General features: G+C 37.8%; 1 protein-coding gene across 1 annotated transcript in view; it reads right to left on the bottom strand.

Annotated features, from left to right (window-relative positions):
* Positions 1 to 24,655, bottom strand: part of LOC126470478 (zinc finger C4H2 domain-containing protein) — a 174,342-nt gene that overhangs the window by 77,237 nt on the left and 72,450 nt on the right. The window contains exons 3-4 of the mRNA XM_050098347.1: positions 17,106 to 17,284; positions 7,344 to 7,544 (exon numbers count right to left, since the gene is read on the bottom strand). Of these exons, the coding sequence (XP_049954304.1) occupies positions 7,344 to 7,544; positions 17,106 to 17,284 (380 nt within the window). The remainder of the gene's footprint in view (positions 1 to 7,343; positions 7,545 to 17,105; positions 17,285 to 24,655) is intronic.

Below are 24,655 nucleotides of genomic sequence, written 5' to 3'. Positions count from 1 at the left end.
CTTGTGCCAGGCATACGAGTACCACACACTGTGAAAAATATGAATTTATTAGACTACATTATGCTCAGGAATTCCAGACTGTCCCCAACTTCTCAAGCCACCAAACTTCTTTCCGCTACAATAGCAAAACATAGTTATGGATACTCCCCTACCAGAAACTGCAGCTACGTAGTTCAAATCAATCACTAATACAACAATAAACATGACATACCAGCTTTCTATCTGTCCAGCAATTTGCACAAACAAAAAACACTTGATCTGATAGTTTTTAGAAGAAGTTATCTGCTTTTGTAAGTTCCAATGGTTTAATGTAAAGGGCATGGACTAAAGTGTTTGAATCCCATGTTTCATTTGTGTTCTAAAAATTTATGTGGAGTCAAACTGCAATCAAATTATTTTACTTTCTGTTACTAGAAATAGTACCATAAAGCCCATTACTAACAAGGATACTTTTAAGGATTTCCCTCTTTTAACAATTTTTTTTTTTTAAGGTCCCAGTGAAATTGCCGTAAGAAGAATGTTATAGATACTCAATTTTAAGGAACCTAATTTCAGAAAGTCCACTTTTAACAAATAAATATTGAAACAGTTTGTTAACTAAAATACAGATATCACAAAATTCCTAACATTTTGGAATGAGTTGTGTGAAATTATTGTTAGGAAAAAAGTCTATAATTGAATCAATTCTTACTGCCAATAGATATGTCATAGCTTTTGGTCAATAATTTTGAACAACTGCAGATGTCTACATGTAGGTCACACGATCTGATTTCACATAAAATATTGCCATCAATTCCTAGTTTTGTGCTGTTTACAGAGTGAAGAATTTTAAACTGTGGAATTTTTGTGTAGGAGCAGTAACTGACGACTATTCAGCACGTCTGGAACAATCAGAATATTAAAGTCTTAGATGTGTCAAACAAATGTGATTTGACAGAATCTTCTCTACACAGTATATATTGAAAAACAAGCAGGTATTCTTGAAGGCTTGAACTCATGGCCTTCTGCATTAAAAAAGGAGAACATTTGTACTTTATCACTTACAGGGGACTGCATAACTTTAAGATAACTGTGCAGTTATCCATTCAAGTCAAAACTGTGTGGTTATCTGAACTACAGGTGTGTATACACTCAGCTTTTGCCCTCAGTTCTCTCAATTCTGGCATTACATTCAATGTTTGTGATGATATCATGTACACGGGGAACAGAAAAAGGAGAACTGAAGTTTGTTGTCTGGTTGCAGCTGTGTTGCTTCTTTCATTCTTTCCAAAAAGCAGTTTGAAAAATTGTTTATTACCTTCACTACATTGCAAGTTGTGTCAGTTGTTACATTAAAATTAGAATATGAAACACATTCTACATTCAATGTTTATGAAGTTTTGAGAAGCCATCAATCAAATCCAAATGTACCTTTTCTTCCCATGGAGGTAATGACAGAAACGAGATGAGGTTCTGGTAACAGGTAATGGTAAGACTGTGCGAACTTTAATTACTTGAAGGGAGGGTGAAGTTTATGATCACTTATGGACTAGTATCTTGCACAGATGGATGACCTGTCTGAAATATGCATAGATCAGGTAACTGTACAGTTAATCACTCAGACATGATGTTACATGTAATAAGATGCACAATTAAACTCGAGGTGTGTTGGCCCCTTAAGGACATAGAAACCATCCTCTTATCAATAGAGTCAAACGACTCCCATAATCTCTTGCCAAAATTCAACTGGATAAAGTGACTTTGAACCACTGAACTTCAGAAGATGGATATTTTACCACAACTTATAGCGGATATGAGCCCAGAAACATTTTCCATGTTCAGGTGGACTGGAGGGTTTTTCCTACAATTTATTTACATCAAAAATATAGTCCTATTCTATTCAAGGGAAAATGTCACAAAAAAAGAGGGAATGAAAGAATGATGGGCCTGCTGTGTGTTAACAGTAATGGCAGTGAAAAGTTGTCGCCACTATTATAATTTCCTGCTGAAGTGTAAGCTACCCGCAACTTCCTGACTTTTTAAATAATTCACCCTGGGAAAACTGAATAGAGAATGGTTTTGTTGTAGTGATAAATTTGGTTCCTCAGAAGGAAGTAATGAGAACAAATAATTTACAAGGTATGTCCATGTTTTTGCTGCCTGGAATGTGACAACTGACTATGTTGAACCCTGCTGACTGTGGATTAGTTTCCATTACTGAAGAAGAAGTTGTCAGTACGTTATGCTGGCAGGAAAGCCAAACTATGCTTCTAAACCATTGTTTTGTTTCAAGAAAAAGGACAACACTTGAAAATTTTTCCTTTCCCTGTTATATTATTTCTAGAAGGTGTATACTCATACTTGGGGGGAGGGGGGGGGGGGGTAATCACTCAGAATTTCAAATGTGAGGAGGAAGATAGTGTCAAGAAGTTCCCGATAAGTTAATGGTGGGGGAGGTGTGGAGGGGGATGGGGGCAACATACCACAACAATGACTCTTCTTTCCTATCAGCTGAGCTATATACCAGCCACAGGCAGTAGTTTAATTGCACTTTTAAACATTGATAATTTATATAAAATAATATCCATGTGATGAATGCACTCTGAGATATTAAGTATTTTAAAATTTGTTATTTATAAAACTCAATAAAATTCCATTTTAATGCTAGGTCAAAAACAATTTCCCAAGCCTATATGAAATTCCTGAAATCCCCTGAGATTTCCCTAATTTTTTCAGGTAAATTTTAATTTACTAAAAATTTCAGATTTTCCACAAGAGTCGCCACCCTGGTATACCATTAGCTGAATTAAACAACTTTTGAATATAAACAGTTTCTCAGATATATGGGCTGGCACAATTCTAGTGGCCAGTGGGAAGCAGCAACGTGCTGAAGGTGACATGGAAATGTGAATTGAGAGCGGGTGACATGATGGACGAAGGGGAAAACTGTTGGGTGAAGGATGCGGGGTCAGTGGGTTACCTGAGATTAAGGCCAGGATGATCATGGGAGAGAAGGATGTGTTGTAAGGGTAATTCCCATCTGCATAGGTTAGAGAAGCTGGTCGTGGAGAGAAGTATCCAAAAAACTTGGATTGTGAAGCAGCCATTGAAATTGCACATGTCATGCTCGGCTGCATGTTGTTCCACCATGTGGTCAACTTTGTTCTTTACAATAATTTCGTGAGGCCATTCATCCAGGTGGACAGCTGTTTGGTAGTCATACCAACATAAAAGGCTGTGCAGTGTTTAGAGCAGAACTGGGATATGACATGGCTGCTTTCACAAGAGGCCCAGCCTCTGATGGGGTAGGATAAGCCTGTGACTGGACTGGAGTACGAGGAGCTGGGTGTGTGGATTGGGTAGGTCTTGCACCTTAGTCTGCCATCCTTGTAGCATTGTGGCAAGTCGTTGGGAGTGGAGTGGTAGTGGTAGAGGGATGGATTAGGACATTGTGTAGATTGCGTGGGCAATGGAGCACCACTTTAGGAGGGGTGAGAAGAATACTAGCTAGAATGCCTCCCATTTATGAGGGACATTCTACCCATTTGTGGAGGGATCTTGGTAACACACTATAGCTAAACTCCTATTTAAGAAAAAATATTTTGGTGCCCAGAGAGTCAATAAAAAGGGGTTATACCAAAGGTACATCCAAGCATATTTTCACAGTCCAAATTCTTAGCTGCCTGCCTGCCTGCCTTCGAATACACTTTGTCCAGGCCTCTTGAGGAATTCCCTCCAAGGAGAAGGCAATAGTCATGTGCTGACCATTATTTTCACATAAAGTACTTAGTTATTATAGCATAACTTTCCAGCAAAGATGCATCTTACAAACCACGCGACTGCCACACAATGCCTGTTTGGTGGTAACAAATTTACCAGTGACTTCAATAATTCATGAACAGGTTTTACAAAGAATTTAAGGAACTGAAGGTAATATAAGAGGTATTTATGTCTGTCTATTCAGAACTGCCTGTTCTTGAAGTTGCCTATAGTAGACGAATAAGAGAGAATAGGTTGCTAAGACCTTCGAAAATTTTGGTATAGTTACAATTAGCGATATGACAACACCTCATGCAAGATATTCCATGAGAAGGGACCTGAAAATTTGCATTTTATGATAAATGTGAATAAAGTTGCAAATTCTGCCTCAAAATGCAAAAACTCTGACTTACCTAATACATGCTATTTCATAGAAAATGTTATCCAGGTGAACTTTATCAAACTGACTTTGAAATAGCTTTATTTTCTGCATACAAGTAGCAAAAATGGAACAAGTTTTTGGTTACTAGTATTGCACATACTGTGGTGAAACCCAACTTGGGAAGATAATGTGCATAATTACATGTAAGGTGGAAGCATGGGGAACACATTGGTTTTTAGTTTTTCACATGGAACATGTTGATATTACACCATGGAGCAAACTTGACGTATTAGGTGTCACATTACCCTGCAAAATTCTGAAAATGTGTATTTTCTCTAGTCATCATAAAGCAAGTTTTATGTCATAAGGGGAAATGAATTGCATGCTTATTAAGAAACTTTATCTACAAACAATTTTGAAGTTAAGAACAGCACCTTTTTTTCGGTTTCTAGGTTTTGTAAACTTTGTTAGTATCCTCAAATATGTATATTCAATATTCAGTTCATTTGTTGAGAGAGAGAGAGAGAGAGAGAGAGAGAGAGAGAGAGAGAACAGGGCATAATGAACATGACAATTTCCATTTTAAATTTACGTAATATTTCCTCTGCTGGGTGTCCGAAACAGGGATTATGTACGGAGCTGACTCTTCATCTGAACCAGCAATATCCACAATTTATTGCTACTGGATTATATTTTTGCTGTTAAGTTTCCAATTGCCAACAGGGTCACGATTCTACCAGTGATGCACATGAAGATGCTGAGCTAATACTACATACTTAACACTCTAACACTCAGAAACTGAACAGCAATTTTAAGAAAGTACATGTAACCTAAATGGAAACAGTAATGAAACATTGTCTGCAAACTTATTACTATGAAATACAGAAATTAAACTTAACAGCATATCAAACAAAAGGATTACCTACTTACCAATTTCTGGAATTTAATTTACGAAACTTAATGCACTTGCGACACCAGAGAACATTATTATATACAGAAAGATGTTGAGCACATGGTAGATGGAAAAGGGAAGTTACTCCTAAGCCCTGATCAGGACAGAGAAAATGGTGATGGAAGGTTTCCGAGGACCAACTGAAGATGTTCGGATATCTTACATTTTTCCTACTGTCTGATAAATTCTCCTGATGCCTGGTCATATTTTACATTTATTTATGCATGCTGTCGAATTAGGCAGGCCTACTGTCATCTGCAACAATTTGCTTGTAGGTCACTGTAACAGCACCAAAGAACTATTTAACTGAATAGTTGTCCACCAATACTAACACTGAAATCCTAAGACACCAGCTTGTCCTACTGTTGTAGGTTCTGTTGCAAACACACAATTTTAAAAAGTGCCTATACTGAGGTTTGGAATGAGGAATTATCACAAAACAGATAAGTGGTTGTTTACTGACTTGTGTTCACACAAAAAAAATTAAGTAGTACAAGTACTACATACAGTAAATTGTAGCGATTAACCAAAATATTATTCCCATGTGGTTGGTGTCAATATAAAATTCTGGAAACTTTATGTTCTTGTAAAGTGGTTAAAGCCGCAAAGGAAGTTTAAAAATACAAAATCTTATATGGATAAGCGAAATAAAATTACTAGTGCCAACAGTGCTGTAGACAACTAAAAAGTACCAACTTGTGATGAGGTTCTCTTTTAATGTGACTGTGCAAGATGAGTATTACAACATTTAATTATCCAGAATGGCCACTTCCCTATAGAAATTTGGAAATGCAGCTAAGTCTTGAGTGCAACATATTGACTTTGGAGAAATCTTCAAAAGAGGATACATTGCAAAATTTAGAAGAATGCTTCTTGTAACTGCAATACAAGCTTTGTAGCATTGTTATGTCCTTAGATTTCCTCACTCAAATTACATTTTTCTCTTTTTGGAGATATGAAAACACTAATATTTCTCAATTTGTTAATTGAGGAAACCAAAATGTGTGTGAATCACCAAGATAAGAAACTGTATGCTTTATGACCTAATAACAGGGCTTTTAGTGCTGGACCCATAAGAGTGTTCACAAAGCACTTTAAATGATTTCTGATCATACATACTTCACTAAACATCGCAACTGCAGAAGGCTGCCTATCACAACAACATCAAGTTGAAACATGATCCTCTAGCTAATCCTCTAATTTGCAATATACAATATTTCCATATGGAACACTGATGTACTTGGCAGACATCAGTATGTATGTGCTACAGAAATTACACTATCCCATTAATGCTGACAAAAGAATTTTTGTGTACATTTTAAGAGTCTGCTATATACTACTGTCTATGATTTGTTTTCAGTACAAAGCTTTTTGTATGGACTTAATGGAGCTGTCATTCTATGACTAACTGAGCATATCATGAGAATGACAACTGCCTCTCATACAGTCCAACCAAAATTATTTTTATGGGTATGTTTTAGATGATACTCTATCAACATTAAAAATGTAAATATTTAATTTAATTAGAGGGTGAGAAGAAGTGAGTTAACTAGGTTTCTTCAGCTATGCAGTTCTGTAACCAATTAGTTGTGTACCATGCTTACTACCCAACAAGTGATACATTAACATCAGGTACATTTATTATCAAGTCAACGAAAAACATTTACACAAAAAAATATGGCTCACCCTGCTTATAACATTTTTGACGTAAATGTATGCAAAAGAATTTTTATGTTCCCGCACTGTTGTTATACAAGTGGCACATTCTGCACTGAATTTTCTTCCCTAATTTGACAAGTACTTTGGAGGAAACACTTGCAACAATGATTAATCTAACGTACCTTTCTCTAGCAAGCAAACGCTGTTTAACTGACAGCATTACTGTGTGTGTGTGTGTGTGTGTGTGTGTGTGTGTGTGTGTGTGTGTGTGTGTGTGTGTGTGTGTGTGTGGGTGGGTGGGTGTTGGTAGGTGGGGGGGGGGGGGGGGGGACCTTGAAATAACCAGGTGATGTTGGATCAAGAACAAAGCATAGTGCGTGGTACAAGTGACTAGGGAATACATACTGTTGACATAACTATGTGGATGGAATAGGTAGGTTGTGGCCACAAATTTCTCAGCATAACAACACACTCCCTTAGAAGTTTACAAATAATTTCATCATAATTTAAACACTAATCATTACATATGCAATAAATAAACACACAACATTTTCGATTTTTTTTACAGAAACTTTAGCATCAAAAATGGAGCAAACAGCCAAATGAATTTACCTAAAAGTTGGTGCTGGACCTGGAGCAGGTGGCATGGGGCGTTGCTCTGGTTTATTACTACTCTGTACCAGCTGCATAGGTGGCTGTGATGGTGCAAGAAAAGCAGAAGCAGCACTCTGGTGAGCCAGTGCTAAACCAGACAAAGTAGGCTCTTCCCTCATTTCTGGTCGCCAGTCAGTTTTGAAATGTTTCTCAAAATAACTGTAATGTAAGCACAAAATGAGTGTCAGAGAGAATTCATGCAGTATCTTTAAACTAGCACAATATTCACCAGAACAATGACCAATTTTTTACACATTACATAAAATAATTTGTAGGTTAACAAAAACATACTTCCAGAAGCACTAATTTTGATGTAGTATGACAATCGCTCTTAGGTTACAAGAAACTGCTGTGCTCAGCTAGGGTTCAATCACAAACAACACATTTGATATCACAGCTTTTTATATGATCTAGTGAAGTTCACTTGCAACTTGTTAGCAGCCAGCCTGTGGTCCTTGCCTATAACGGCTACTTTAAACAAAATTCCACAATATTCATTTGGTGATACGCAAAATATGTAACAACTGGGCATGTGGTATTTTGTATGCTTGTCATATCACGAGGGAAAAACTAAACTGACAAAAAGCCCAAATTATGCTGAAATTGAAACAAAGTTCTAATGCTTTACACCTGCTTAGATTATTCACTACTTTAAGGAATGTAGTGACTTCTAGTCCAAAAGATTTATCTTCCTGTGAATCACCATTATTATACGCTTACAGAATAAACCAAATTCCTACACCATAATTTCCTTCACACACATTTGAAGTTTTGTCCAACCTCATATGTCTTGAAAGTAGTCTTAACTTATTTCAGAAGTTCTTCCATTGTACAGAACATAAATGCATCACAACGTAGCCTCAGTTGCTACTGATCTGTATCTACCATGCACTCATCAATTATGCAACAAAGTTAGAGGTACCTGAGCCACAGGAGAGGCCTTACCATGTGCTAGAGTAGCAGCCTTTACACAGTTTCCAATTTCTCAGTAATAATTGTCATTCATACAAACAGAGCCAACTAATACCACTATTGGGGCCAATACTGAAGTTCTTTAATCATTTTGAATAGTTCTTCAATCATTTTGAATTAGCATGCCTACTGGAAGACACTCAGGGCTCTTATTAAGGCTCTGTGCACATTTGAAAAATGTCAGGAAGAAATCTCAATCACCTTCTTACTCTTACGCAAGAAATTATTTTCCCAGGTGACATTACTGGCCATAAAAACTTCATAAAATTGACCAATATATGGAAATGCAATGGTAAAGTTATCTACACTAATAGGTGTACAATTAAGTGCAGTAACTATTACTATTAATGCTATTATTTTCTGTGATATTTTGGATTCGAAGATTTTTTACAAGCAAACTTTTCAATATATTATCAACCACAAAACTGAGTATAATATCTCGATTAAAATTTTGTTCCACTTAAATATTGCTTCAAAGTAAAAGAATAGGTGTGCCAAATTTCATTGCAATCCTTCCAGTAGTTTCAGATTTGTGTGTTCCTGAAAGCAGAAAACCTTAAGTTGCAGAAAAATCATTTTAAAGTTTGGATGAAATGTAAAAAAAAAAATCTATCATACCTTAGCTAAAACTGCCCATATCCATATTCCATTTCTTCCTCCTCATCCTCTACAGCTCTTTTAGCTTCTCTGCTCCTTTGCCCAGCAATTGCTTGTATGTTGTGGACTGAAGTCTCCGCCTTCGCGATTCTTCGCTTATCGATGATCTGCAGTATCTGCTCAGTGAAGACTCCGGGTGTAAAGCCCAACTTGCTGACGATGTGAAGTCTTGCCACATTCCCATCATTAAACACTGCTGCAGCTTCCAAAGCAGAAATCTTCACCACCAAATTGGAAACAAACACAGTGTTTGGACATCTTTTCCAAATAAGAACATTGAAACTTTCATTTGGGTTCTGTGTTTTCCCATGCAGACATTTTTCTAGCAGTTCTGGTGAAGCCAGTGCTCTAAAAGTTGGTTTAGTGGCCATTGAAACCTCATTAGGAAGGTTATTTTTATGGGTATAAGCTTCCCCACTTTCCTTACTTTTCAAAAATTTGCACCATTCATTAGAACAGAGGCCATGTTGAGGTGTAGTGTCTGTCAACAAGTAATGAAACCAAATGGCACATACTGCTTTCCTCATACTGTCCAAGCTTGTGAGGTTACTTCTAATTGCAGCACCATAATAGACTTGTAGGCTGTCAATTCTCTTCCTTGTTAGTCTGTTTTTACCTCCCAGTGGCTTCCCATCCTCTAGTAGCTTGCCTTTATTGTCTGCAACAAGTCTTCGGAGTTGTCCACCCATCCTCTTCTGAATATGGCCTAAGCACTCCAGTTTCCCAATAGTGCAATCTTTTCCATGGGGCTGACTTTCAACCTCATTCTTCAAAGCACTAGAGTCTCCATCTCCTAAATACTGTACGTATCTTACTCCATACTTTTGCAAAGATCTATGGAAAATGAATTTCCTACCTGCAGCTTCCATCCCACCACTGGAGCCTGCATAATTTCTGCTACAAACAGCTTTATGGGCTTCTTGCCATTCTGTTTCTTTACCTGCATCAATATATTTCTTGTGCAAGGAACATGCAGAACAATATTTAGACATCACCTCTAAGTCTAATACTTTTCCAGTGTCGACACTAATGATTGTTGAAGCTCCATGCAGTGAAGTATGCCCCCTCTTCATCCAGGAACTGTCACAGGAAACTGCTATATCGTTGCTATTAGTTGCTTCACAATTTTCTTGAATTGCCCCCCGGACTGCCATTTTCATGCTCTCTTCACTTACTTCTGCAACTGCATTGAGATCAGTATTCACTGCAGAAAATTTTAGGGGAGGACCAGGCATGTTCATAATACCACATAAAAGGTTTCCACCATCTCTTCCAATTCCTATACATCTTAGTCCATAAGCAAATCTCATATTGGCTTCATAGATTCTATTACCAACCTTTGATGTCTTGAATGGTCTGTCAGCATCACAGTTTTGACACAAAATGTGCAATGTGCAAACCAAACCTCCTCTCTTTCCATCATCAACCAAATCCACATTTCCTCCACAAACAGAGCACTTGCAGGTTTTTCCAAGTGCTTCTGCCACCATTTCCAGATCCACAATTCTGAAACCTGTTTTCTGTCATGATTTGTTTCTTCTGACACAATCTCTGTCCCAAGTTTTATTTTAGATGCACTTGGAGACAAGCTAATGTTTGCATCTGCAGGCCCAACCCTAACCTCAATGTCAGTTTTTCTATTTATATTGGAAATATGGGACTTACTATATTTTTTAAATACTTTACCAGGCCTAGGCATTGTAAAAAGGGATCAACAGATTCAACCTTGCACAAAGAATGGCACAATAAATCAAGCGTCACTCAAATCCCACTGAACAGCACAAAACTTGTTTAGAACACTCCACAGCCTTCTATGCCACACTGATTGAACCAGAAATTGGCTCCACAGCCTTCTTTACAGCATTGCTGTTACGTATACAAAAAATCACAGCCTTATAAAGCTATATTTTCTAGGTTCACAGGCCAAATTCTGCAATAAAATTTTTCCTCCATTTGGTAAACTGAAAAGCGGGCTTGGCGCATTACACTGCTTAGGGTTTTAATATTTTTATGCCATTTGTAGTTCGAATTTCAAGGAAAAAATTTGGGATAATAATCTCAGTTATATTTACTATCAAATAAGCAAATAAAAATAATTTGTAATTTTTTCATTATTTCTGCCACCGTCTCCCCTTAAATTATGATGTGTGGAACAGTTTCTTAACTTATTACGAGCTGTGTAGAAGAGAAGTATTTTGCATACTGTAGCTTCGCATTTCTGAAACTATACCTCTGTGTATACAGATAATCAAGGAAGATATGACCTCCTTTTCTATAAAGAATTGGCTTTTTAAAAAATTTTTAGACTTCAGTCAACTTTCTAATATGCTGATATATCATTCAAATGATTTTGTTTTCTACTTTATATTCATCATCCGGCTCTAAAGAAAATTTGTGAGCCATGTCAGAAAGCACTGAACACAATACAGATTTACAGAAACTAGGTTTATTCTTCATATAGACTGACAATGTGCTGTTAAATATTTAAAATATATCATGGCCTTGGATAGTGTGATTACATAAATAGCAATAGAGCCAACTAAATCCTTCCTCCAATGCTGCCAGCCAGTCTAACCAATTGGACTACAAGTATCACAATTAACCCATTCACTATTGTGGGAATGTATGCATGTACTGCTATGCCATTCCCCACGTGTTGTGGATGTTTATATATGTGTTGCTTGGATTTTCTTACGGTGTTATAGATGTCTGAATGCGTCCAGAGGCATCGAACTCTCCCTGCTGCAGGCGAGTTACATGCATACCTCGGCGAATAAAAACATTTAGAGTATTTATCACACAATACACATGGCTCATTGCATGCAAACATTTGCAGAAAACTGTGTTTCAATATTTTGAATCCTTTACAACCACATGATTTGCAATGCGCAAAGACATAAATGGGCGCGATGTGTGAGGCTGTCCTTCAGATATTAAAACCCAATAACTCTAGAACGAAATGAAATATCTTTCTGCTCTAAATTTTAAATAAAGTTTTCTTACCTTACCTACATTTTGTTCGCTGCAATATATGAGCTAAAATTAACTGTATGCAAAATTTACACATTGATTTTATACCACTGCAGAAACTTTAAACTTTTGTATAATGTTTTAATTAATCTGATACAGTACAGTAAATATGGCATATAATGAAAAGAAATTAAATACTTTATCAAGTGAAGACTAAGATGTGCAAAAATAAAAATTTTTTCACCTAATAGTTTTCAGAAGTCAGATAAGTATTTCATATCAGTTGGAACGCCGTCTTTCAGAACAGGTAACCGTATTTTGTCGGTAGTACATACGTAAGAAAGGCAGCATAAACATAGAATACAAAGAGCTTGTCTGTAGCAATATAAGGGTTAATAAGATCTTCCCAGGCTTTGCGCTGCATCAGCTGGTTAAAATCCCATGAGCTTTTGGGCAATTAATCCTCAATCACTTAAGTGGTAACTGACTACATCACATTTATGTCTTCAACCTCATGTTGCTGACCAAGATATAGCTCATGCTCATTCCATCACCAATGATGGCAATATTTATGATCAGCATGTTGTTGTTGTTGTTGTTGTTGTTGTTGTGGTCTTCAGTCCTGAGACTGGTTTGATGCAGCTCTCCATGCTACTCTATCCTGTGCAAGCTTCTTCATCTCCCAGTACCTACTGCAACCTACATCCTTCTGAATCTGCTTAGTGTATTCATCTCTTGGTCTCCCTCTACGATTTTTACCCGCCATGCTGCCCTCCAATACTACATTGGTGATCCCTCGATGTCTCAAAACATGTCCTACCAACCGATCCCTTCTTCTAGTCAAGTTGTGCCACAAGCTCCTCTTCTCCCCAATTCTATTCAGTACCTCCTCATTAGTTATGTGATCTACCCATCTAATCTTCAGCATTCTTCTGTAGCACCATATTTTGAAAGCTTCTATTCTCTTCTTGTCTAAACTATTTATTGTCCACGTTTCACTTCCATACATGGCTACACTCCATACAAATACTTTCAGAAACGACTTCCTGACATTTAAATCTATACTCAATGTTAACAAATTTTTCTTCTTCAGAAACGCTTTCCTTGCCATTGCCAGCCTACATGTTATATCCTCTCTACTTCGACCATCATCAATTATTTTGCTCCCCAAATAGCAAAACTCCTTTACTATTTTAAGTGTTTCATTTCCTAATCTAATTCCCTCAGCATCACCCGACTTAATTCGACTACAGCATACTTTCTCACAATGGCATAATCCCATGCTCTACTAAGACATGCTGCCTTATTTATTGAGGGCATCTTCCAAGATTTTAATTCAATCACAAGATCAACCATCTATACCTCACGTACCCCTACAAGGAGGAAACACGGCATATCATCAAATTCTTGGGCAAGTTTTGTGTGAAGTAGGCTAATCTGTTAAGCTCTAAAGCCTTCCTGCTAAACTGCCATGATGAGATTATTCTACAACTTGCTGTAGCATGGCATCACATCAAGACACCACTGAGGTCTTGGAGACAATACATTTCACTAGCACGCAGTTGGATTAAACAGCCATGAGCTGCAGACCACCAGCAATTGATGGAGTCACTCTAATAATTGGATTGTACTGAATCTAGCCCATCACCACTGTGCAAAGATATGTCATCACAGAGGAGTACCATAAAAAATACGGAGTGTAATTCAGTTGGGTTTAAAGTGGTGTGGTGTGTAAATTAATAAAACACAATTATAAACATGACAGATCTCAACACTGACATCATCTCAGCACTTAGGAATGAAATTAACTTTGCCCCAGTAACGCAGAGTTTCCCAATAAAATGAAAATTGATGTTGAACATACAGTGCGTGACTTACCCAGTGAGAATGTGGACTATGTTTGTTGCGAAGGAGCACAATCATTTGAAATCATACTACTGGCACCTAATGTGCATAGGGTTGAACACAATGTACTTTGCAGATTACAAAATGACTCCCTCATTGTGGTTCTGCCATTTGACATTGGCAGTGCACTGTAATTTTGGAACAAGCTGACTGAAGCACAAATCTGACTGATGCTTGAAGAGAATACCTATCAGCAATCTCTGCAGGACCCAATGTCAAGGATAATAATGAAGATGTCACAGCTTCTAACGCAGCTATTACTGGAAGATAATGATGTTAATCTCCACCCTCGGGGCCTAGTCAACGTACACATCATCTGCCCAAAATATCATAGAAGGAATTAGCTTTCAGCCCATTGAATATCACTGGGTCAACAACATTACATTGGCAAAAAATCTGTTCAGTGTTCCTATTCTGCAGAGAGCTAATTGTGCATACCATATCACGTCATATCAAGAATATGGATGACTTCAGCAGCTGAATTGGAAGTGATATGTCAGCTATGATGAGGTCTCATTATTAGTGAGAGCTCCTATTAAAAACAATAAGGATATTCTCTGAGATTTCTCTGATACCACAACTGTCTGATTGGTTACAAAGATCTGGACATGTCTTTTTTTTTTATGACTGACAGTACTTTGAGCAAATGGAAAGTGTTTCAATGAAAAGTTCGTTAGCTTCATCCATACCAAAATGTTTTATGAAGGAATTTGAGGATGTCACCTTGGGCACAGTTCTACGAGGGTAATCCCAAAAGTAATGTCTCCTTTTAAGTACATAGACCTGTTTATTTCTACAATGGTTTACATCAGTTTACAGCTTGAACATTTAGCTATTTTTCGACATAGTCACCATTTCTGTCGATGCATTTTTGTAGATGCCTTGGCAGTTTTTGAATGCCCATGTCATATCAGCTCGCCACCATGCTGTTCAGAAAGTTATGAACCTCTTTTTTCACCTCATTGTCGGAACTGAATTGCTTTCCGGCCAAATGTTCTTTTAACCTAGGGAACAGGTGAAACTCACTGGTGCCAAGTCAGGACTATACGGTGGGTGGGTGATTATGTTCCACAGAAACTGTTGCAGGAGAACAACGGTTTGCCGAGCGATGTGTGGGCGAGTGTTGTCATGGAGAATGTGTATTGCCCGTTTGAGTTTACTCAGAGTCTCACAGTACCTGTCAGCGTTATTTGTGGCCCCAGCGATTCAGCTCTGACGACGAGGTGAAAGAAGAGGTTCATAACCTTCAGTACAGCGTGGCGGCGAGCTGGTATGACGTGGGCACACAAAAACTGCCACAGCGTCTACAAAAATGCATCGACAAAAATGGTGACTATGTCGAAAAATGGCTAAATGTTCAAGCTGTAAACTGATGTAAACCATTGTAGAAATAAACAGGTCAATGTACTTATAAAAAAAATAGGAGACCTTACTTTTGGGATTCCCCTCATAATTTGACAAAATGAAAGCTATAAAAGGGCAGAGAGGAGACGTTGCACCACTGATGAGTTTATTGCAGTCAGCAGTGGTGGCATACTTCAAAATGTGCATGAACTAATTGTTTTCTTCAGTTGCTGCTGATGTGGAAGAGGGCAGATGGATCATGCAGAAGCAATCTTGCTGTATCCTTGGTTTCACATGAGGCTTTGTCACAATTGGTCTGACTGCCATGTATTAATGCATCACATTTTAACACATGACATTAAAAATAACAAACCTCTAAAGGAGCTTATGTGTGAGGATACTCATTCTGACAGGCAATAGCACAAATGCTTTGTGCACTCCATTTTGTCTTGGGTTGTGCATTGCTCATTATTACTCTTATCTTCAATTACAGGTCTCTCAACACTGTATGGATCAGCTATCTCTATGACCATATGTTAATTCTGTTTCTGCAGAGAAACAGAGGAGTGGTGTAGGCTGGCTGCCCTGTGAGAAGGTGGCAGGGTTTGATCCCCTGAACCACACGCACAGTCAAAATTGTTTGTTTACATTTGTGGTCGACTACTACACTACAGTGTCCACACTTGCACCACCTGGAAAATAAACCAAGCCAATGTGTTTCAACCAGGCCAAGGAAATAAATGCTGCTTTTCAAGAAGACCAATAAAAGATGAGTAGACAAAAGAATAAGAATAGCGAAGACCATTTTGGGAAAAAAATGGTTGAAGTTTTTGCAGAAGCAAACATTCCACTTATTAGAGAGAATAAGAACGATTTATTCTCTTTTATTATTACTTTATCTCCAATCATTTCTTATGGGTATTTTGATCATCAGGCATATAGTGTGGCAATTTTTTAAATTTATATGCCTACTGATTTACAAAAAAATGTGGGAATTTCAGCAAAAATACATGCTAATTTTGCCGAAAATAGATGCTACATTTTCAGGTCCCTATGGACAGGACCCAAGAGGTGCTTATACCTATGCTATCCTATGAAATCAAGTAAGGCAGAAAATGTTTTAGAACATGGAACACTGAACTGCATTCAACTAATCTTTTGTCACAATCATGACAACCTTTGGGACAGCACAATAAAAAGAAGGAACTGAACACCCCCAATAAAGACAATGACCTGAAACTTTATACAGCACAGTATCCAAGCACTGCAAAGCTGAAGCAGGCACAGTGAATCCAGAAATTAAATATTGCATTTTGATTTATCTTCCACTGAACTAAGCACCAACAACATCAGACCGGGCAGCATGGATGTATAAGGACAAAGTCATCAACGGCATGGCAGCAACTCAATAATGGCTGAGGAGTATTCAGCTGAAAGCTTGTGGGATTGTAACTGTCTGCCAGAAGGCAAAGGATAAAAGAAACAATTTAGGTTAAACCCTCAGAAATATATCTCCTGTAATTTGGTACACAGTGAGATACAGCCATTGTGAGGTGGTTGTAGTAGTGACAGACTCTAAATGTGAATGTTGTATTATTTGGTGACATGCACAAGCACACAAAAAATCATAAAACCCAAAGGTAGATAGTCGCAGTGCAGTCTGAGGCCACTTCCTAGCAATCATAAAGCCAACGTTTCACCCTATACAATCTTTCATTTATAGAATGATGGAAAACAAACACACACACACACACACACACACACACACACACACACACACACAATGCTCAGGATTCTTGCCACCATCAAGAACAGATACTATCACTTAAGAGAAACATAATTACTTAACAGAATTAGGCAAGTATAACTTACTCAGGAGTAATTAAATCCCCTTCCTCTTCATGCAGTTCTGGTAGCCTTTCTAGGCCCAAATATTCACGCCTCATACGGTCAATTTCTAGTTTTAGAGGTCTATATTCTTCGTGAATTCGCTTTGCAGTGTCAAGCGCACGATTGCGGCACTCTTCAGATTGTTTTATGACGTTTTCCATCTGAAACAGAGTATTAGTGTCATGATAATTTTAAATGAATGTGATCCTGGAACTTATTTATGTGACTCATATGGCTGACATTTTTTAATGGATTGCTATTTTCAGAAAGCAGATGTGGTCATCCTCTTTTATTGTAAACATATCTCGTGAAAATAAAGGTACCTTTAGTACTATGTCTTCAGTCTTTTCTTCATTCTTTCAATGACCACACCATTCAGTATGGAAACTGCTTCAACAAATATACTTTTTAACTGCCCAATAGTGTACAACAATTCCAACATTTATAGAACTGACCCTACCAACCTCCATCCAGTATGATAGGGCAGATTCTGCAGGTTAAAACCCATGCTAAACTGAAGCTGTTGATCTTCACCTGTAGTCACAATCTGTAGTAACAGCAAAAGCCAGCTGTATCAATGTTTAAAGGCTGTACTTTTCTATCAACTCCACAAAGGCAGATGACAATAAAGAGCTCAACTGCAGAGAAGTCAGAAGAATCGTCTTCCTGGCAGTGGAAGCAATACCATTAGTATCAGTAAACTAAAGATGACTTGTGCTGTCAAACTGGATAATCACTGAATCTAAGTCAGAAGACATACCTGATCATCATCATCATCATCATCATCATCATTCCACAGTTCTAAGTGAAGTGTGATGACTAACAGAGTGGAGTCAGTTTTGCGTGAAAAATATTATTTGTAACAAACAAATAAACTTAAACTATACTAATACATGCACAAATTTAAGGTGTTTTGGTTTACTTCAAATACATGGAACAGGTGTACAGTGAGAACCAAAGCATTGCTCCAAGTGTGTATATGGACACTAAATCCTGAAGTGCAAGAACTCAACAAACATAAAACAAAATCAAAAAGTTGAACCAACTATTGACTGGCTTCCTTTGCATGTTTATTGACATTAATTACTATTAACAACAATAATGCAATACCTCACAATCTACACTTCAGTAAAGTGATTTGATGAAAATTAATTTTAGTCACAGATTCCATGCAAAGGCCAGTACAAACACTGCAAATTAGGGCTAACCAAAAATCATATAATCCTCAATACAGACAATAACTTCAATGCACAGTCTAGTAATCTGGAAAAAGTTTCTGAAGTTACTTTCCAATAAAAAAAAATCATGTAATTTGGGCACATGACAATGCTGATATATTAGTCACGAGAAGCTAGTGTAGTTAAAAGTGATAATACAATACCAATTTCAACAAGCAACATGGATTAAAACATAATATTCCCTGATGACATCCTGTCAGAGAGACCAGTAGGAGGAAAGGTACAGACAAAACATTGGTTTTATTGTCAACAGATTACTGTCCCTCACCACCATTTTTGCACATACTTAGCTGTGAGATGACAGTCTGCAACGAATTGCATGTTACTTTGCATTATGTTACCTCCACCAATTCTTGGCTGCCAAGTTGGTTTGTTAGTTTCCTCAGATATCCCCGTGACTTAGTACACAGCTGGATGATAGATGTTTTCCCTACTGGGTGAGGCTGTCAAGTATATTTTGCATTAGTTCACATTTCTCTATATTGATACTTCACTTGCCCCAGTGATTTCAGAATCAGATGCAATTATGCAATGTACAGTAAAAACATTTTACATTTTCCTGCTTTTCACATTCATTTTTGCTGTCCCAACAGAAGTCCTATTCTCTCAATACAGTGACTTCTCATTGTTAACAATTCCGTGTAACAACATTTCCTGCATTTTACATTTTCTCTGATGTTATCACGACCTTTAACATGGATTTTCAGATGGGTTTCTGCAAAAAGTACATCATATTCCTGCTCAAAGTCAACCTTGAAACAAAGCAGAAAAAAACAGATTATAAGTTATTGATCCCGCAATGTAGTATTAGCACAGTAAGCAAGAATTTCATTGTCGGCATGTTGGGTCATGGCCACCTGTGTTATAGGTTTGCAGAATTTGGAAGGGTGGGAAGGTATGCCGAGTCACTGCATTAATGATAATCACAACCTGACAATAGTGACTTTAGTAGCAACCTCCTCCCGCCCACTGTGTTGTATTACAACAGCTTTAATTAATTCTAGAGTCATTTATAGAAATAAACACCACTTTTGAAGACAGCTGTCTCTACAATGGGCTTTCACAAATCAATGTTACTTCTGAGTGAAATATTGCTAATCCATATTTGGTGTGCAGACTTACATTGGTTTAACTTAATGCAAATGTAAACTTTCCTCCTTAAGATTCTACATAACATGGCAACAATTTCCACCCACTTTCTCATCCAGAATGTCCCTGAACTGACAAGGGAACCTCCCCATCGCACCCCCCTCAGATTTAGTTATAAGTTGGCACAGTGGATAGGCCTTGAAAAACTGAACACAGATCAATTGAGAAAACAGGAAGAAGTTGTGTAGAACTGTGAAAAAATAAGCAAAATATACAAACTGAGTAGTTCAAGGGAAGATAAGCAACAATAAGGACGATAGGAACGCAGGAGCGCCGTGGTCTCGTGGTAACGTGAGCAACTGTGGAACGAAAGGTCCTAGGTTCAAATCTTCCATCAAGTGTAAATTTTAATTTTTTATTTTCAGTTTATGTGACAAACTCTTATGTTTTCATCACTTTTTTGGGAGTGATTATCACATCCACAAGAAAACATAAATCGGGCAAGGTAGAAGAATCTTTTTACCCATTCGCCAAGTGTACAAGTTAGGTGGGTCGACAACATATTCCTGTCATGTGACGCACATGTCGTCACCAGTGTCGTATAGAATATATCAGATGTGTTTTCCTGTGGAGGAATCGGTTGACCTATGACCTTACGATCAAAAGTTTTCGGTTCCCATTGGAGAGGCACGTCCTTTCGTCTACTAATCACACGGTTTTGCAGTGCGGTCGCAAAACACAGACACTAAACTTATTACAGTGAACAGAGATGTCAATGAACGAATGGACAGATAATAACTATGCAAAAATAAAGAAAGTAAAATTTTCAGTCGAGGGAAGACTTGAACCAAGGATCTCTCGTTCAGCAGCTGCTCACGGGACCACGGGGCTTCTAAGCACACTTTCTCCATGATGTTGCTTATGTGGCCCATGGACTACTCAGTTTGTATATTTTGCTTATTTTTTCACAGTTCCACACAACTTCTTCCTGTTTTCTCAATTGATCTGTGTTCAGTTTATCAAGGCCTATCACTGTGCCGACTTATAACTAAATCTGAGGGGGGTGCGATGGGGAGGTTCCCTTGTGAGTAACCTCCTGATATGCAACAAGCTATAGATTTCGTGCAAACTTAAGTGTTTTAACCAATATTGTGTTACAAGTTTTATTTACCATGATTTTATAATGATTACTAATGTGTCTCACAATAGAACAGCAATAATTTTTTAATGTGGTTTCATGAAAGACTTTTGCTTCCGTGTTTTATTTATACCATTGGCCACAATTGTAATGAAGAGGGAGGATCCCCCTCACGTTTGTGTGTGTCAGTGCTCAGCCACTGCCTTTGTGATTGATGCTTTGTATAGTACAGAGAGAGAAGCAGATCTAATTGCTGTTAGAAAGAAACAAAAACAAGTAATTATTTTAGATTTTTTTAAATTGGCAAAATTTAAATTGTTTTAATTTCATATTTTGAACAATATAAAGAGCATGACAATAAGAGTAATTTATTTCTTTTCACTTGTGTCTCCTAATGCTTTCCTGTATCTTAAACTTTCCTGCATTTTACACTTTTTGGGTTAGTCTGCTGAAAAGTGTAAAAAGGATTTTTTTACTGTATATGGTGCACCCATTTATAAGGAGAAACTGAGACATGATTGGGGAAAACAACTGAATAGCTAAGGATTTCCCTTACTTGGAAAAGTATGTTTATACTACATTAAAATGTTGCTCATCCAAAAGTTATAAAACAGAGACAAAGTTAAATCTACAGCACATTCCTTCTTAAAAATTTTCAAATCTATGGTAATTCATGACCTCTTAAGCACCTGCACAAAACTAAGTATGAAACAATTGAATAAGCTCCCAGATGACTAGTGAAAAGTTGTTCAGTCAATTGGTTTAATGACTGTATGGTATGTAACTAACTGGAGTGTGGATGGTATTTAATAAGCCTGAAGCAGCATGAGAAGCCGATGCCTGGTTAATTGGAGACCCACCAGCTATAGTATAGAGGCTGGGAATAGTGCTGGTACTGAGGGGCCTGGTGGCCAGCATAATTCCTTGTACAACACATTCATCATTTAAAATAAGATGGTCTAGTTGACCCATAAACCATGCACCCATAACTGAGTAGGGCCCAGTTCAAAACCAGCCGGCAGGCTTAGACTGCTCATCGTAATGAATTATGACAAAAAAATTTTAAAATATTCATTTCTTTTATAGAATGTGACTTTAGGTCTACAAACTGTGGCAAATAGATGATGTGCAGACTGGAAACTCACATTCTTTAAAATCTAGAACAATGTGTAACACAGCTGGGTGTAATAGCACCACTTGCAATAAAGGCACTCCTAGAACAAAATCTTTTTTTTAAACAATGAAAAATCCAGGATGGAATAACAATATTATTAAAATGGTGGACTGCTACTCACCACATAGCAGAGAGGAGTCACAGACAATCACAACAGACAGAATACTATACATGTGAGCTTTCCGCCAAAAGGTCTCCTTCTAATGTAGAAAAACATACGTTCACGTAAGTACAACTCACACACACAACCACTCGCACACACATGACCATTGTCTCTGGTAACTAAGGCCGGACCAGGGGCCTTTTGGCTGAAAGCTCAAAGGTACAGCAGTCTTTTTGTTGTACCTGTCTATGATTCAACATCTCTATACAGCAAGTAGCAATTACCCTTTTCATCATATTGTGGTAAATACCTTTTTTTCTGCCATCTGTCCCATTTGTAACACATACCACAGTAACGGGGAAGGATTCATCTGCAACCTCAAATTTTCAGTCTCTCTTATGTACCCGGTAATGTCTAAATGCCTGTACATGTACCACATATATTTGAAGTATCCAAATTCTTATCCAAGCCATATTCTTCAAAACCTAGTTACTCGCTGTACAGTTCATAGGCTGCTGATAACAGTGTAAATAGTTAATGTATAAACACTTCATTTAAAAAATATCCAATAATTAAAATTCATGAAACCATGTTCACTTGAAAATTCAACCAAGCTAATAGTTATTTGTTTTCTGACTGACATACCTTATCTAAAAGCCCACATTTTCTTCTTTTTAAAGACCATCTGAACTGTGACTTTTCAGGCTTTCCTGAAGAGATCTGTTGCAAATACACTTCTGGGGTGGGAGAACATTGTGCAAGTCCCACAACATTTCATGGGAACAACTGCTTTACACCTTTAGATGGTGGTGGTTGCTGTGTTCACTGCTGCAAGATAACTGGTGACACCAGAGTAGTGATGCCAAAATTTATTGGGGATCAGGAGTAGGAATTACATACACGGACAGGTACTCATAGTTGGATGAGAATAGCTTTCCTAGTGCCTCTGCCAAAATGTAAAGAGGTTTTCTGCGGGTGCTATATGTGCAATGACTGTCCTATCAGACACTGCTGTGGTTAAAATCTGAATTGATTCTCTGCATTGTGATGGCTTCAGTCAGAAATTGGAGGTTCTTATTTCTCCTGTTTAAATTCAGTGACAGCCAGTTCTGGATTCCAGGCACTGTCAAGCTGAAATCCTGCATCCCTATCGCTAAGGTTACCTACCACATGGGTGTACATGGCCCCTTTTTTAAAAAAGACAATCTCAGAAAGATGGTGCTGAGGATGAAACTTCAAACTTCACAGAACATGCGATGCCTCAGGTCCAATCAGGGTTCTGGTACAGCTGATCTGTCAAACTGGCTCAAGCTTGTACGTCGATGGTGTCAGGCCCAACATTCTTGCGTGGTGTGACATGACTGCTCAATATGAAACATTTTATACTGGCATGAGATGTTATATATGCCATGTTTTCTCAGGCCAATATCATCTATAACTAAACACAACAGGTTCTCAAAGTTTGTCAACGGACATTCATTTCTCACAGATCCTCTCAAATCTTGAAGACATGCCACCAAAATACTGCAGTAGTTTCCTATGCATCTTCAATTGCACCCTTACAATGAACCCACTTTGATCAGACTGCATTAAGTACCTTTTTTTTTTCCTTCAGAGTAATCGTTTTGTTGGGACATTGCTCTTAGGCATTGCAATCACCTGGCAGGCTGTCGGTATTTGAGACTGACATGCTTGCTCTATGTACAATGACTAACACACTACCCACACTGTACAATGTGATGATAGATTTTGGTCTGCGAATATAACTCTGTGTGAGTCTGCTCATAGTACACACTGTGTTCCACTGTTTTGTCAGCTTTTCTTCTAAAAATAACCAAGAAATGGTAGATGCCATCTTTTTCCATTTCCATGTGAACTAACTGAACATTTTAATGGAGAGAGTTCAGGTGCATGAGAAATACACGTAATGTTTCTATTCTGTGGGGCCACACGCCAAATACAAGGGTAAGTCTACTGTCCGCAATGTAGTTATATTTTTGTTTATTTCAGTAGTACTGTCATTTTCTGTTGATGACACATGCTTTGTTTATTTGTTGTTATATCTTTGCAATTTTCAAGCTGCTAGGTTAGTTTCGTTACCACTGCCGTGCTGCTCCACTGTCTATTTGCACCAAAGTGATCCATTTTTTGTGGTCAAAAGGCATATCAGGGGCCGAAATTCATCAAAGATTTTCGGTACAGTAAGGGAAAAGTGTCTTGCCATAACGGAGTGTCTATGAATGGATTGAAAAATTCCGAAATGGTCACACAAGTATTACGCACGATGAAGGAGCCGGACTACCATTTACCTCCACAAATGAAGAAACCATTGAGTGTTGATGCGAAATGATTCTCTTAGATGATTAACTATTGACGAAGTGGCACCGTCTGCAAATTAGTCACAGTTCTGCCTACAAAATCATCCACAACAGACTTGGGTTTCATAAAGTTTGAGCAAAATGGGTCCCTAAACAACTCACACAGTTGCATAAACAAACGCACTTGGACATCTGCAAAAAAACATTTGGATCACAATGGAAATGAAGGGGACAACTTCTTAGACAGGATCATTACTGGTGACGAAACACGGATGCATCATTACAAGCCGGAGAGTAAACAGCAGAGTATGGAATGGAAACATCCAAATTCAATGTGCAAGAAAAAGTTCAAGACCCAACCACCTGCGGGAAAACTGATGCTTAAGGTTTTTTGGGATGCACAAGGTCCAGTACTGGACACTATGGGAAAAGGGGCACAACAATTAACAGTGTATGTTACAGTAAGATACTT

Source organism: Schistocerca serialis, chromosome 3 (genome assembly GCF_023864345.2).
Source record: "Schistocerca serialis cubense isolate TAMUIC-IGC-003099 chromosome 3, iqSchSeri2.2, whole genome shotgun sequence".
NCBI lineage: Eukaryota > Metazoa > Arthropoda > Insecta > Orthoptera > Acrididae > Schistocerca > Schistocerca serialis.
Note: the sequence above shows the minus strand (reverse complement) of the source record. Positions and strands in the feature narration are given on the sequence as shown.